Raw genomic sequence first — 16,562 nt, 5'->3', positions numbered from 1 at the left:
AATACTGCTTTACAAATTTAAATTTAAAGTTCCTGAATTGGTTATTAATTTTAATTTTTAGGATTATTTAAGAAGCATTTTTAAAATTTTAAAATGTGACCTGCTATAGTTTATTTTCACTAACGCTAAATCTACCACTGTCCGTAAAATATATCCGCCAGCTGTGCACTAGCATATACCATTTAAAAAAGATAAATAATAAATAATTCATTAAAAAGAATAATTCTATATATTAGTATGAGACATGAGCTCTAAAATTCTCTTTGGAAATTTATAGCCAATAGCATGCATCGTTATTCATGTGCATCGCTACTGTGCAAGGATTTTAAGTTGCGCGACTACAGACAACGGACTACGGGCGTGAACTGCTCTGGGACGAGGGCATCCATTTATTGTTCACACTCCGGATTTCCAAGTACTCCGAATATCAAGAGCAGTAATGGAGCGGAACAGAACAGGTTAATGTGAATTCATGGAACCCATCCATGAAACCCAAAGAAGTCATCCCGCACTTTTTGGGCTTTGCAATATTTACGAACAAAATTTATTACGCGACTAATAAATTAAGGGCTATCGGTAAAGGAAGCACGCGGTAAGCTGTAGTCCGTTGTCTGTAGCCTCGCAAATTAAAGTCCGTATTACTACTCCCTATGCGGTGAAAAAAATCCCTGAACACAAAATAGTTTGTACCATTGCTCAATGTGTTTCCATCCATGATCATAGCGTCACATTCAACTTCACCGTCACTGGTCAATATGGACCCGTAACCAGCATTAAAATGTTCGCTGTCCTCCAAAAAACAAACTGCTGCTTCTACCGCATCAACTGCCGTCCCACCGCGCTATTATAATCATAGAATAAAAAAATATAGTATGCAGTGTTTTAACATAATTATGTGGGATTATTGTAACACATGTGCGATTATCGTATTTGATCAACCAATCAGGAAGCAAATATACGCGTCCGGGAGGTGAAAGAAATGCAAAAAACAGGGTTTTTTTCTCACTCGTTCGTTATTATTCCCAAATATATTCCGCGCATTCATGATCCATGTATTCTCTAAATATTTAACATTTAATAGTGTGTATATGGTCGTTCCGTCTTCCGATGAGAAATGAATCATCAGCATTTTCGTAAAAATTTTATCAAATTACCATCAAAATTTCATATCCTTTTCTTGTGGATTTCTTGATCAAATCTATGTAGCTTTTGTCACAAATATCACTGGTTTTCTGAAAATAGGCACCACCCTTTACAATAATCTGTGGAATGGTCATTGCTGAAAAACATAATGCAGTTATAAATCGTACAATTCGGTTAGACAACTAGAAATACATGCATGCAGCAACCCCTCGCCTCGGTTAAACGAAATTAGTTAAGCATAGGGATGGTAACATGATTGTCAGAAAATTTATGTGGGTTGGCGGTTTTGGAGGGTTCATGGTACGTGAGAAAAAGAAATTGAGAAAAGAATGGAAATATTTTTCTGCACGTGGAAGCACTGTAGTCATAGCAACTTGCAAGTTAGTCGCAACTCGCAACGGCCATATATTTTTAAAGAATCAAAGTTTATCCATGCGAAATTTATATACTATATATAGGCAACTCTACGAGCTCTGATGAAGTATGTAAACAATTGAAAAATATACGCACAAACGCTGATGAAAACAAAAAAAAAAACGTTAAAAAACAAAACAATGATAGTTTTCCTCAATTCTCATGAAAATATTTGTTCAAGTAGAGTAGATAAGTGCGAAAATATAGGCAATTTTTAAAGCATTTGCTGACAAAATTTAACAGCCATCTAACTTGCTAACTTGAACAGTAGAACTCCGAATGTCGTGATATGTCATCTGCTCAAAAGTTAACTTTAAGAACGTTGTCTTGCCATCTAGAAAAATACATTATTTTATTTTATTACTATACACAACTAAGTTTGAGCGAGCGAGATGTGCCGCACATGTTTGGAAGACAACATTCCACACGACTATGACTATGTCCCACAGTTTTAGTGGAAGGACATGTTGATCTAGAAAAGACTATAAACAATATATTTCTAGCGCATAATGTCACTATGTTCTGCCTCTTTCTTTGCTAAAACATACACCGCTATTGAGGATATTTCCCAGTTATCGCTATATAGTGTGTATGAGCGAAGTATATAGTCAAAATGATATAGACAATCCAATGAATCCAGAAGACATCTTCTGGATTGTTTGTGTTGTTGATTAATTAACAAATACGTTATATATAAATATTACCACGGATGATAAAATCACTATTATTGGTTAATAAAATTACTATAATTAAAGTCTTTTAACTATCGATGATATTATTTACATGTGAGCCGCATATCTAAGTAGGTATATCTATAAGTTAAGTGTATTTTCACATGTGAAGCACTTGTGATCACATATGAACCATATGTGTTGACAGATATTCCCCATGCAACTACATGCGTATAACATGTGGTTCACATGTAGACTCCATCTAACCACGTATATTCACATGTGAACCACATATGATCACATGTATGCACATGTGAATCACATGAGAAACACATATGGTTTATGTATTTTTTTAAGAGTATAGTTTCGGAGCACAAAATATTCCTTTTTTTTCATTAGATATTCACATCAAAAAATTGGAAAATAGCTTTCAATCTTCTCATAGAAGCCACACAGAAGTGCATAATTAATTTTAGATTAGATTGGAAATTGATTTGCATGTCCCCATGAATATTAAAATCATGTATGAGAAATTAATGTCTGTTAGCATTTACCATTTGTGTGTGCAGTTGGATTTATACTCATGTAAAAAGTATTGTATATATAGGTAAAAGTTGCATTTGTTTATTGTAAACCCTTTGAATTCAAGTTCCAGATTCGAATAAAAAATGTAGTTTTCGCTAGTTTTATGGCAAAATAAATTATCTTCAAAGAATTTTTGTTCGTGTATTTTGAATTGTAGAAATAACACATCAATCATGCTTGTTTTAAGATCAGCTCAGATGTTTTCTGGATGGAAAAATAACTGCCTAATTTATAATCGGCGACGATGTTGGCAATCAGCTTGTCATTTACAAAGAAAATCATTCGCGCTTGTATTTCTTACATCTTTAACCTAACGCATATATTTCTTACAAAAAAACAATCATTTACCGTTTATTTTTAAAATCTAGGCGAAAAAATGGAGTTTGATAGAGCCAATACACTTGCCAGAGCAATTTTCGTGGCGCGTGAAATGGCGTAGCACGGGACAGCAACATCAAAGGGTTCCGCCGCGAGTTCCATAACTGTATATCATTAAACTGTGATGGTGTGAGGTCCATTGCATAATGGCGATGTGAGGTCCATTGCATAATGGCGGACGACTTTGATTTCGCATTTGCACATCGTTTGTGTAAATATCCGAGGGGAATTAGTATACATAAAAAATAGACATCCTTTCACATGTATTACTCGCATGTATTTGGAGCTGATGCTTAGTTGATATGAGCAGAACATCATCTTTAAACTTTAGCACTGGAGCAAATATTTAGATGCCTAATATCAATGTTCAAAATGCGCGTTCAACCATTTAAAGAAATTGCAAGGATCCGAATTAAACCTATAGTTTAATGCAGCAGATGTCAGATGTCTTTTCATTAAAAGCGACTCTGTAGTTTCTATTTGTTGGAGGAAAGAAAAAATATTCCCTAATATAGAAAGCAGGATTTTCCCGTATTGCTTACGCCATAAATACACAATTCTTATTGCCCTGTGAAAAAATATAGCAATAACTTTAAATCTTGAATCTTCTTGTATATTTTACAAAATAGAATGCTGTTTTCTCTGTACGGTAAAATATCAGCACTCAACACTAAGTAATTAGTTAATATAAATACAAGTTTCTTTATACCTTGTTCTCTTTCAGCTGATTTCAAACTTTCTACGTCTTCTTGTTCCGGATTTCCTGTTTTCTTGTTTTTCTGTCTGTAAAATAGGTATATTTTGTATATGTATATGTAGCATGTTTTTATATATCTATATCTATATCTATATCTTTTTAATTTGCTTATGAAACGCCATTATCCATGTGGTATACTCGGCACCGAAATGTGGAAATTGTTAAGACTTAACTTAATAATGCATAGACTCGATAAAAATGATTTATAAATGTTCAACAAAATACAACTTTCGTGTATGATGAGCTGTCAAACGTTTACAGGATTTGTAGCTAATCAGAAGAAAAAATTAAATTTTTAAACTTATTTAAGGTGGCTCGATACAGTATATTTAGTTGCGCTCTTGCGCGTGGAAACATTAATAGGCTCGCGATATTTGTCTAGTTTTATTTTCTAACGCACTGCCAAAACCAGCGAGAAACATAAACATAAATGCTGCTATCAGAATCATAAAAATGCGTTGTTTGAACGTGTCAAAGTGATGAACAATGGAATTTTTGAAAAGTGTATCGAGCCATCTTAATAGTATTCTCTTTGATAGTGATACAGAAATGCACAATTGTGAACCAGTGCATGATTAGATTTTCAGATTGAACCATATACCCATATACTCTGCAATGTTGTGGCAATCCGCATATAGATTACTATTACCTCTCGTCTATATTAGTTTTCAAAACTTCAGCTTCTTCTATATTCATAATATCAACCACCAATCCCTCTGTTTCTACTCCGATATTTGAAAGCTCCTGCTCCAATTTTTGTCTTAAATTTCCAGACGCAATATCTTCAAAAACGTTGGAAAATCTTTCGTCTGTGAAACAATGCAGTGAGACAAAAAGACTTCCAGATGGAATGTCCTCAAAATATTGATCCTTTCTTATTCCACCCAGGATTCTTATAATAGCCTGATCGATTTTTTTGCATACTTCAAATAATGCGCCAAGTTTTCCCTTGATTGCTGGCCGTTCATGAACAATTGCCCTGTCAACGTCGATAGTAATCTCAAAAGTACCACCAGGGCTCGCAGTGAGATCTTTTTTCGCAATACTCTGATCTGGTTTTCCAACGCGGGAGGCTGATTTTGACATTATGCAAAATTTTTCCTGGCTTTTAAAAAAGAAAATTTAAATTATATAAACAGTGTTCTCCACATGTTTGGGAAAGTTCGCAGTATGAGTAAACTTTTTTAGAGTCAGTTTGCATGGTGCGCGTTATACAAGATGCGAAACTAGGAAATGCATGTGTAACTAAATTAGTTACAAACTTCCGGCCGTAATACAAAAGTATACAAAATTTGTCAACTTTGCATGGCTATATTTTCCGTAATTTACAACAATTCGCAGCCAATCTTGGCATGGAGTTTTACTAATTTTAGTAAGCTCTTTCAGAAAACGTCCTTTTTATCGCCGAGGTAGGAAATTAGTTTAAGGCGCAAGTCGTCCATTTAAAACAGACTAATTTTCTTGGACATTGGCATATTTCCTAGGAATCAAGATTCCAGAAACTCATCAATTTTCATTTTTGTATGTCTTGGAAAATTCCTGGTATGGCAAAAAAGTCGGTATTCAATAAATTTTAGATGATGTGCATGAATCAAGAATTAGTTTTAGATTTTTATAAGGATATAAATTCCCAATAGATTACAAACTTGGGTCCTTCGTGCAAGGAAAAGCAAGGCAAACTAGTAAACCGTAATACGAGGAAAACATTCCATGAATTCCATTAATAAAATACTAAAAGCAAATTAACAGTCGCAGCATTGACAGTCAGTTAAATAACAGCCTTGCCGATCGATCTATCGTACTTGGAGTAAGTAAGGCATATAACTACGACATAAAGCTCTACAAACACAAGATCCATGCTTTGTAATGTTTAAGCTTACCTTAACCCCCTTTATAATTGCTGCTGAACAAGTCAATGAGCCGTTATGTTGTGAAAAGAGCCGTTAATCACCGTTATGATGAAAGTTTTTCCTAGTTCGTCCCCACCCCGTATTTATACATACAGTGTAGTTTACGAACTATTCACAAACACAATTACGAGTGTATATATAATTCAGTGTGCGTAGAGGTTTTTGTCCAAAGATGATTTGAAAAAACAATCATTCGGGAATATACATGACGTATAGTTGAGTGATATGACTTATTTTTAATCTGTGAGTTTTTGAACATTACCAAATTTAGGCAATGGATCATTAAACAGTACGATATGTCAATATTGATAAAAATTGTCATAAAAAGCAGTTAAAATCGTAAACGTTTATACAGTTATTAAAAGATAATATACTAGACTGAAATCTATTCAGAACTTGTGCCCGGCACCCGTTCCCATGGCAACAGAAACGTTTCAAACGCGTCTGTTATGGAAGGGGTCTATTAAATAGGACCTTATCACAGAGTTACGGTAACGTTGGAATTGCATTATGTATAAGTATAAATAAAAAAACGAATATATATATACATGCAACGCACATCTTGTCACGAGATTCGTCTGTCTATACCAATTATGACATGTTTGCTTTCGCCAACAGTCTGAAGCTATCGACAGTATGCACAAAACAAAACACACAAAAACGGAGAAAAGAGGACTACACACTACAAAAAATCCAAGAATCGGTATAGACAGTGCAGTTCACGATACAGGTATATGAAGTTATAACCAGAGGCTTTTTTGTACCATGGAGTGCTATATCCAGAATTAGAGAAAGAATAATAATTTTTACCTAATCTTCAAAGCTGCTGCCTTTTTTTCAACTTCTTTGATATTCTCGATGCCAACCACCACCAATCCCTCCGTTTCAATTCCAATGTCCGAAAGTTCCTTCTCCAAACGTTCCTTTATTTTTCCAGATTTATATTCTTCTAAAACTTCGAGAAATCTTTCGTCGGTGAAACAACGCAGACAAACATGCAAAGATCCAGGTTTAATATCCTCGACTTTTTGATCTGATCTTTCGCCACCGAAGGCTTTAGTAACAGCGGCATCAATACTTCCTCTAAATATGCGATATCCAGCATATATTGCACCGATTCCCACTGCTCCCACTATTACGTCTCTAACAACTGCCCTGGGAATCTCAATAGTAATCTTTATGCTATCTGCCATATTACGTTCCTTGTTGATAAAAAAATTCCAAATTATAGCAATAGCCAACTCAATGACACAGATTTGTTGATCCTACTAAGCGTGTGTTCACAGCGGGGGACGTTAGCGCGCTAACAGGTGCCATTTCATTTCTGAATAATGTAATAACGTAAGGATTGTACTGTAAAAATAACGTAATTCAGTCTTTTTCTTGTTTCTATCTCTATATGATTCCGAATTATTATTCCATAAACTCTCCGTTTTAACCTGAGCAGTTTTTTTACCGCCAAATCAGTCAAGGGTACAGCGCTAATGCTAGCTGTCACTACAAAATACAATAGTCCGCTGGTCAAACTCATACAAGTGCTCACATTACTTTGACAAATTTTCTTTGTTGATTCATACACACGAGCGAAATTTGTACTTTGACAATTGATTTTGAACAAGAATACTTGTCATAGAAAAAATTGTCAACGTTGCGTATACAAACGAACAATTAAAACTTGTCAGTACACGAAAACTTGTCATAAAAAAATTGCTCGTCTGTAAGGGGCTTTATTTACTCGCAAACAGGGAGACTGTCACAAGCGTCTTGCGGTCCCTGTTCTAACTGCATGTTGCTGTAATTAGCTACATCGATAATAATTAAATGAATATGAGAGAGAGAGTTTATTTTGAGAGATATACATAACATTTGAGGAATTTGAAACAAGTAGAATCCTCATTGTTATGAGCAGAACCAATGCGGCGAAGCGACTGTAACCCCCTTTGAGGTATCATTGGAGTCCCTAAATATCCTAATCTGACATTAAAAAACTTTTTTGGATGTTAAAAAATTATGTAATTATAGCATTGCGGACTCTACATTTGGAGAAACTAACGCAGTTACATATTCTATCACGCTTCAATTTAAAACGGACTCAATTTCTTAGACATTGGCAGATTTTCTGGGAATCAAGATTCCAGAAACTCATCAATTTTCATTTTGTAATTCTTGGAAAATTCCTGGCGAAAAAGTCGGTACTCAATTAGTTTTAGATGATGTGCATGAATCAAGAATTAGTTTTAGATTTTTATAAGGATATAAATCCCCGATAGATAGGCTACAAATTTGGGGCCTTAATTCGTGTAAAGAAAAGCCGGGCAAACTACAATATTTTATAATCTGAAGGCGTATACGAGGAAAACATTCCATGAATTCCATTGATAAAATACCAAAAGCAAATTAACAGTCGCAGCATTGACAGTCAGTTATATAACAACCTTGCCGATCGATCGATCGTATTTGGAGTAAATAAGGCATATAACTAAGATATATACCTCTACAAACTAACACAAGATCCATGCTATGTTTAAGCTTACCTTAACCGCCTTTATAATTGCTGCCGAACAAACCAACGATAAACAAGTTCAAAGATCACGCTGTTCTGCGAATTTGTTTATATGCATGCATCAAAACATAGATCACATAGACGGTGGGAAGAGGAAATTAAATCGATACCTTATATCCGGGATTCCAGAAGAAATCCTAAAACCTTCTTTGCGCGTAATTTTTGTATGAGGTCAAACTTGCGCGATAATACAAGTCTTACTCCCGTCACGTTTTAATGGGGATTTGTAAAGTCGCGTTCTGTTTAATTCCAGATCAAATTGCACTTCACTCATCGCAATTACCATTTAAAAGGCTTTAAAGAACAGAATATATCTTCCGGGTTCTACAGGGTGTATAAAACAACAGACGGACAAGTTTTTCTTGAAAAGGAGCCTTGTTCAAATGCTAGTCATGCCAGGTTTTTGACAAGGAAAAATGCTCGTGTGTACGGCCGTCAAGGAAAACTTGACAAGGAATTCCGCAGTAGGGAACGGCGCAACAATCTTCGAGCCAATCCAGCAGGCTTTTGAAGTTTTATAATTTCTGTTTGTTTTGAGATTCGGTCGTCTACTCATTTTATCATGGCTCATATTATCGTAAAATATATTCATATTATCGTAAAATATATTCATATTATCGTAAAACTTGTCAAGAAAAATTTGCCAATTTTTTCGCGTGCACACGAGCAAATAAAACTTGTCAACGAAAACTTGTTCGTCATACACACTAGCAAGTGAACTGGTCAAGAAAGCCACAGTTAATAGAATATACATAATACATGGCTTAGAGACAACATAAAAGTACAATAGAACTCGTTAACTATGTCGGGGAACATTTATGAAAAAAATTGTTCACGTGTCTATTGTATTTTGAACAAATCATCCAATAGTAAAGTCTGAATTAGAATATAATTTGGAGACTAGATGGAAGTACAATACAACTCATTATCAATGTTATTGTCCAGTTTTATGCAAAAAATGGTCCTTATCATAACGTCACATGTCTATTGTATTTTTGCCCAACTAACCAATAGCAATGCTTTGGCTTAGCTCCTCAACCGTGACTTGACATGACATGTTAATAACTGTGAGAAAACTTGTCAAGGAAAACATGCCCGTCTGTACGGGGCTTAAGAGATTAAAAATTCCTGGTTTCGTTTTAATCGTGAATGTCGTGGACATGTCAGGTAGCGTAGCCAGCCTGTCGATTTGTCTAGCTATGCAAATATTTTGTCATTGATTTAGTGTCCATAACACATGGACAAAATCGTGAGGCTGGCTACGCCACTGAACATGCCAAGGTGGCTGATGTGACACAGATCACGCGTTGGGCACAAGTGGATTTTCAAATCAGGTCAGTGGTGGTAGATTTCTGAATAAATAACCTAAATATTAATATAATCGTTGTTTCTTTCTTTAAAACAAAGAAATCAAAGGAGCCCCAATGATAATATTTGGTTAATTTTATTCAGTAACTGACCAATCCTGATCTGGTTGGTCACAGGTTCATAATACATTTGAATATGAAAGACATTAGATTTTTTGTAGTCTCACGTATGAGAAAAACATGTGTTTCTTCATGCAAAGTACACCTTGTAGAACCAGATTAACACTCGAGTATTTTTGGATAGAAATATAGTTCATCTTGTGTTCCGAAGAAAACGACAACTCGACAAGTGAACAGGAAAACGTTTGTAATACGATATGACAAGGAATATGAACCTGTCTTTCTGCAATGAAAGGCGATTAAATATGTCCGTTAATCTGACTATATTGGCGTTCATTGTCAACAACTTTTGGAACTGGTTTCACATTCATAACATGTTTACTTTCCTTCCTTATTACTGCTTGAACACTATTCTATCCAATGGAACTTATGGAAAACATTATTCTCTATTTCCAATGAAAAGACAGAGACAGATTGAAAAGTAAGTGGATTATAAATATTTTTCGCAATCAGGCCGTGCCGGTGTACGAGCCTAATTTATTATGTACTTTTATGGCTTGCGTTATTCTGTATCAAATTTCTGCATGGTCATCGTATTTGAAGCCAAAATTTAGTCATCAGATTGACCGCTATAGTCGAGGAAAGTGTTAAAAAGTCTTTTTAACAACAAGAGGAGACAAATCCGTTCACGGTGTACAAAGACACAGACTCTTTGACATCGCTCTGGACGAACTATATCTGGACGAACTGTGTAGACGAATATGTCAGACGTAACAGAAAGTGGGCGAGAATTTCGAAATTATTTATTTTGTAAAAAGAGCCGTTAGATGAATTTTTCCTAGTTCGTCCCCACCCCGTATTTATACATACAGTGTAGTTTCTACAGTGTAGTTCACGAACTATTCACAAGCACAATTGCGAGTGTATACAATTCAGTGCGTAGAGGTTTTTGTCCAAAGAAGATTTGAAGTATAAATAATTCGGGAATATGACGTATAGTTGAGGAATTGGCTCATGTTGTTTTCATTTTTAATCTGCGAGTTTTTGAACATTACAAAATTCAGATTACAAAACTATGAGCTGACGTTTTCTCACGCAGCTAATAAAGCAAACCAGGTTTGCGATTAAAACTTAAAAGAGTCATAAGAAAGATATCTCGAAGGTATGTATCGTTGTTATTCGATGCTTGCGATTGAGATTTAAAACAGAAGGCGTCGAACGCGGTCTGAAATCAGACAAAATAAGTCGCGCAGTTCTCCTGGACAGTAGCGAGAATAGTTAGAATGAGCGAAATAAACAGAAAGAGAAATTGAATTTTCTATTCTGTGACGCGGACGTGAAGAGATACCGTCGTCTCAACCTCTTCGTCGTCTCACCCTCTACATCTTCGTTCTCAACCCTCTCAACTGTAGAAAGTTTTTACAACTCGTAAAGCTAATGCCTAGTAATGGTGGATTTCCATTCACTTCAAAATGTTGCGCAATCGATTTTTCGCGATCGCATTCGTTTGAAATTTATCTAGTGAGAATAGTTCCACTTGACTGTTTGTCTGTGCGATAAAAGACTCGTGATATCCCAAACTAGGTTAGGGCCTATTTTCTGATACTTCATTTTGCAGGGGCCAAAGCCCAGCAATTATATTACATCCCTTAATTCCTACTGTTTATAAGTTCTTCCAAGTATATGAAATGCTTTAAATGATGCTTATCTTATAGAACTACTGCAGTGAATTACTGTAATGCTAGGAATATAAAAAATGTTAATAAGTTTGGATTCTATAACTGTTTATGAAACTACCTTGAGGATACAAATTGCATTGTAAAATCAGTTCATTAAAACATCACTCTTTTACACTTGCTCTTCGTTTCCCTCCAAGCTAAATTCCAGTATGTTATTCTTGATGCTTGCCCAACCCATCATTGTAGAAGTACAATACTTGCCAAAATTTCCCTGCTGATCAATCGCAATAACACCACCTACGTCAGGCACTTGTCTTCTCATCTTGTCCAAAGACGCTTGTGAAGAATCCTATGGCAAATAATAAAAACAGTTAACCGTGGATCGCCGTGATTATTCGAAGGCAGTTTACCTCTGTGTTCAGAGTGGTGATATTTTTAGGAAGTTTAGTTAGGCTAGCAGTGACTAGGACTACGAGTATAAAGTTCGTCATTCCCGCGCGTAGTTTGTTGGTAAATTTCGTACTCGAAAGCTAAACGACTACGAGTTTCATCAGATGTCGCAGGCAAAAGCAGCGAGTTTGGCGGGAAAATGACGAGTCTTGTACTCGTAGTCGTAATCACTGCTTAATCCCCCTATTGGCTTTTTATCAGTACAAAATTTTCCACATTTCATACTAATTCACGGTTTAGGTAGGTAACTCTTTTGGTACTGAAATAGCTCTGATAAAATTGCTCATCTCACAGTGATACCTGAGCACTTTGACCGCGGCTTTCCATTCCAGAGACGACCTCTTTGGCTAAAGTCATTTTAATTATGGATTCTCCTATTCCACATGTAGTTGCTGCTCCATATTTATTTGCGTAACCTCCACAACCAACCATCGATACATCACTGACACGACCTTTCTTTCTTCCTGACAAACCGCCTGCAATCGATTAAATACACCAAAACCATACAGTCATTACGGTAAATAGCAGGGTGGAACATGGTGAGTCATCTCTTCGAAAAAGAGATTTGCGACTTGATCGCAAGACCTACTCTGCATTGTCGAAAAATTTGTGCAAACTTTCAGAATTTTTCAGTAGTTTAGGTCTATCTGATACATCGAATAACTAATTCCCGAATTGATTTCCGAACTACGCAATTTTTAACATAGGCAGGCTTGTTATTAAAATACAAAAGATCAGTCAAGGGGGCGAGGCCCTCCTGTATATTCTTAGAAATAAGTCAACGACTATATTCATAGTTTGACCACAAGTCACAATTAGAAATGGTACATTAGGAATTGCCTTAATATGTTTAGCTATATGTCTTCTTTGGAAATATAAGAAATCGTATTCTGCATGTCATACCTGTTGAAAGCGCGCAAGCGAAATGACCATTGGCATCCCTAGCAACAGCTGATACTGTGTCACTACTACCTTCCCCTGCAACAACTGGTGCTGTATCACCACTGATATCTCCTGCAACAACTGGTGCTGTATCACCACTGATATCTCCTGCAACAACTGGTGCTGTTTTATCATCCCCGTCACTCTCATCGACGAGCAATCCCCGCATGCGATAGTTTATGAAACAAACAAGATGATCATAGGAAATTTTCTCCTGCTCTGAACGATGGGTGATCAGTTGTTCGTTGTCATAAATAACAGGAAATCCTGTTTTCCTCTGCAAATTTCAGAGCTCCCTCACCACTCAAACCACAATGGTATGAATCATTCATGATTAATTTGGCGAATGAGATGGGATTTCGGAAATGACGTCCAGAAGTTACTGATCCTATAGAATAGGTGATTCACATACAAGAACACTTTTGCATGGATGTTTTGTCCATTGTACTCCGGCTCAACCTATTGTCTACTTTCTTGCGCGTTTGCTTACCGTCAACAAGCAATATATTTAAACTATTTGCTAACCTTGGGTTAAACTAGGGGAATTTGATAGAAACGGTAGTGATATGCATTGAGCGAAATTAGCGAGTGTTTTTTATATCGACAGCAAATATTTGGCCATGCAGTCTAACCATAAATTATGGAAAGGAAGGTTTCCAATAATCTATAACCCATACATTTTAGCATACACATTCAATTGCACGCTTAATGACAGTGCTGTCGATAAAGAAGGAGGGTGTGTCGGCACGTTCGCATACTTAAGCATACAAACAATTGCTTTTAATAGAAATCATTCAGTCAGGTATAAGTTGCATACATGCATGAATAAACACACCCCAATTACGTTTCTAGACTCCCTTCATAGACTCCCTTCGATAGCTAGTCTATGGTCTAAACAATATCTTGTTCCTTGAGCAGCAAAGCACTAAATGATGATCGAAATCATTTAAAATCAGGTCGTCTCATAAACCATGACTATATATATTGTAGGTTTGTGATCTTTGGATTTTGGCTCTTAAAAGTAAACAAAGCTAATTATATATTGTGAACCAGCAGAAGGTTACTCTAACGCAGTTTAACGTGTTTCCATCCATGATCATAGCGTCACATTCAACTTCACCTGCATCGTTTAGTACTGACCCGTAACCAGCATTAAAATGTTCGTTGTCCTCGAAGTAACGGACTGCTGCCTCTACCGCATCAATTGCTGTTCCCCCGTCCTATTTAAAGATAAACCAATAAATCCATGCAGTATAGTAAAGATTTTATTCATCAAACGACGATAGAGAACGATTGATAAAAACTAAGCATGAAAATGGTAAACGCAAATCTTTTCATGCTTGGTTTCTATCGATCGTTCTCTCTCGTCGTTTGTTACGGATGCATAAAATCCGGAGAAAACCTTTTTAAAAAAACAACATTTTTTGTACTTCATTAGTCATCGACTATGGTTGTCGCCGACTGTCTACCAGTCATTAAGCCGAGGAAAAACTAGGCTTCAAAGTGTTGAAAATTACAATGGGCTGAGGTTGCTGAAATGCAAGTTCTGAAATGTGAATGGCAAGGCGTTCTTTCCTCAGACTTAATATTCATATAACTAATTTGTATGCATATCAACACCTAAGGAAATATTTTGCTCATAATATTATTTTTTTACAAATCAGCAGCGGGTGGAATCCTAGCCTTTCAGTAATCTGTTTTGTTTTTCATATTCAGGACCTCGCAGCGGGTAAACAACATATATATCTCTGATATTTTTTTGATGTTAGCAGCATGATATCACCGAATAATAGTGCACATATAGCTGAACAAAACTCAGTAAACTTGGAAAAAATCTAATCAAAACTTAGGAACAACTCTAAAAAATACGTTGAGGATACGGGGGATCAAATTATCGAATTAAAATTTTTATGAAGAACTTACAATCAAAAGTTTATATCCTTCTCTGGCAGATTCCTTGACAAAATTCATATACTCTTCATTCGGAATACTCCAGATTGGTCGGCAATACGCACCGCCCATGACAATAATCTGTGGACAGCAGCGTCTTAAAGTTTGACAGACAATATTATGGTTATATATGAAATCATATGACGACAGTCGTTGCACAAGGAAGACTGCGACAGTACCCGAAATGCTAGTGACAAGATCCTATAGTTAGCATTAGGTGCTGGATACGAGCTCTTATAGGTACCTTTAGGATTCTATTTATAATTTCCATGCATGCAACTGTCATAAACTTCCATGACCGACCCTAACGATCAAGAACTCTGAACTCTCAGTCTCTCATCGACTCTCATCAAAATTTGAACCAGTTCAAAGTCGACGAGGGTTGATGAGAGTGCACGAGAGTGTATGAGAGTTCGCGGTCAAACGCTGGGGAGATTTACAACTCTAATCAACTGTCATTCTCGTTGGACCGGGGCTTAACGTATACAATGGAATGTTATTAATAAAACAGTACTGCATTGGCTTTATTGGCTTGCTGCTCAATAGACAATGCAACCAGAAGTGAGTCAGATCCAACAAAATTAGATCTTGTGAACAGCAGACCTTTACATTTGCAAAACAAAGCGCTGTATCCTTGACAATTGCATCGCCTCTTGGTACTCGAGAGCAAAGAGAAAGAATTGCAGCGTGTGCTTAACCTCATTAAAGCCAGGCATGATAACCTACTTATTGCATATATGAAACAAACGGTCGGACATGCACATGCAGAAGGACTTTAACCCCACTAAAAGAAATCCGTGTAGTGATGGGCAAAGCAGTTCAGTGAGTTCACGACATTATAACCTAAAGCTTTTTTAAAACTCGCTACTGTACCTACCACTGATATTCAGTACCATCTAAAAAACATTACTTTTTACCTCACCCTTACAGCTTCTGCTTTTTTTTCAACTTCTTCAATATTCTCAACGCTAACCAGGCACCAATCCCTCTGTTTCAATTCCAATATCTAAAAATTCCTTCTCCAAACGTTCCTTTATTCTTCCAGATTTATATTCTTCTAAAACTTCGAGAAATCTTTCGTCCGTGCAACAATGCAGCAAGACACGTAGACTACCCGGTTCAATCCCTCCTATTCGTTGGTCTTCTCTCTCGCCGCCCATACCCTTTTTAACAGCCGCATTAAATTCCGATTCTCTTGGTGTAACATAGTATGTTCCATACATTGCACTCAAGGAGACCATCACAACAGAGCCTGGCACTAATATGCCTCTAACAGTTGCTCTACTGGCGTCGATAATGAACTTGAAATCACCAACAGAAACTAAGGCACGGACTCCGGCCTGAACATCCTGAGCTGCCATTATAAAATTTTCCTGTTTGATAAAAAAGGACATTAATTTTTGAATTCAGGCATTACGCTCTTCATATTTGGAGAAATCCACGCAGTTCAATTGGCAATAAACAAACAATTCTAAATACTGTATGTAGGAATGGTTTTAAAAGAGATAAAAGGATGAGCATTTTGACAAGTGCTATATGCTTAATAAATCAGAATAATTTAAGTTAAATTGCGCGACTCTCTAGTGCAAAATTGCTCGACTTAAATTATGGATTTCCAAGTCTTCAGCCCTGTGTCTGTCGGCTGGTCTGCCGAACCTTGTATAACGCATAATTATATTCATGATAAAGTGTG

General features: G+C 36.3%; 1 protein-coding gene and 1 pseudogene across 1 annotated transcript in view; both read right to left on the bottom strand.

The window, feature by feature from the left end:
* The window catches only part of LOC114517839 (isoaspartyl peptidase/L-asparaginase-like), a 26,164-nt gene extending 17,736 nt beyond the window's left edge, over positions 1 to 8,428 (bottom strand). Inside the window, exons 1-2 of the mRNA XM_028537665.1 lie at positions 8,393 to 8,428; positions 6,669 to 7,060 (exon numbers count right to left, since the gene is read on the bottom strand). Of these exons, the coding sequence (XP_028393466.1) occupies positions 6,669 to 7,051 (383 nt within the window). The 5' untranslated portion in view covers positions 7,052 to 7,060; positions 8,393 to 8,428. The remainder of the gene's footprint in view (positions 1 to 6,668; positions 7,061 to 8,392) is intronic.
* A 2,494-nt stretch (positions 8,429 to 10,922) lies between these two features.
* Positions 10,923 to 15,849, bottom strand: LOC114517627 (annotated as a pseudogene).
* Between the last annotated feature and the right edge of the window lie 713 nt (positions 15,850 to 16,562).

This window comes from Dendronephthya gigantea, unplaced genomic scaffold, assembly GCF_004324835.1.
Source record: "Dendronephthya gigantea isolate DGI-Jeju-01 unplaced genomic scaffold, DenGig_1.0 000009F, whole genome shotgun sequence".
Classification (NCBI taxonomy): Eukaryota; Metazoa; Cnidaria; class Anthozoa; order Malacalcyonacea; family Nephtheidae; genus Dendronephthya; species Dendronephthya gigantea.
The sequence above is the reverse complement of the archived record's forward strand: the minus strand, read 5'-3'. Positions and strand labels throughout refer to the sequence as shown.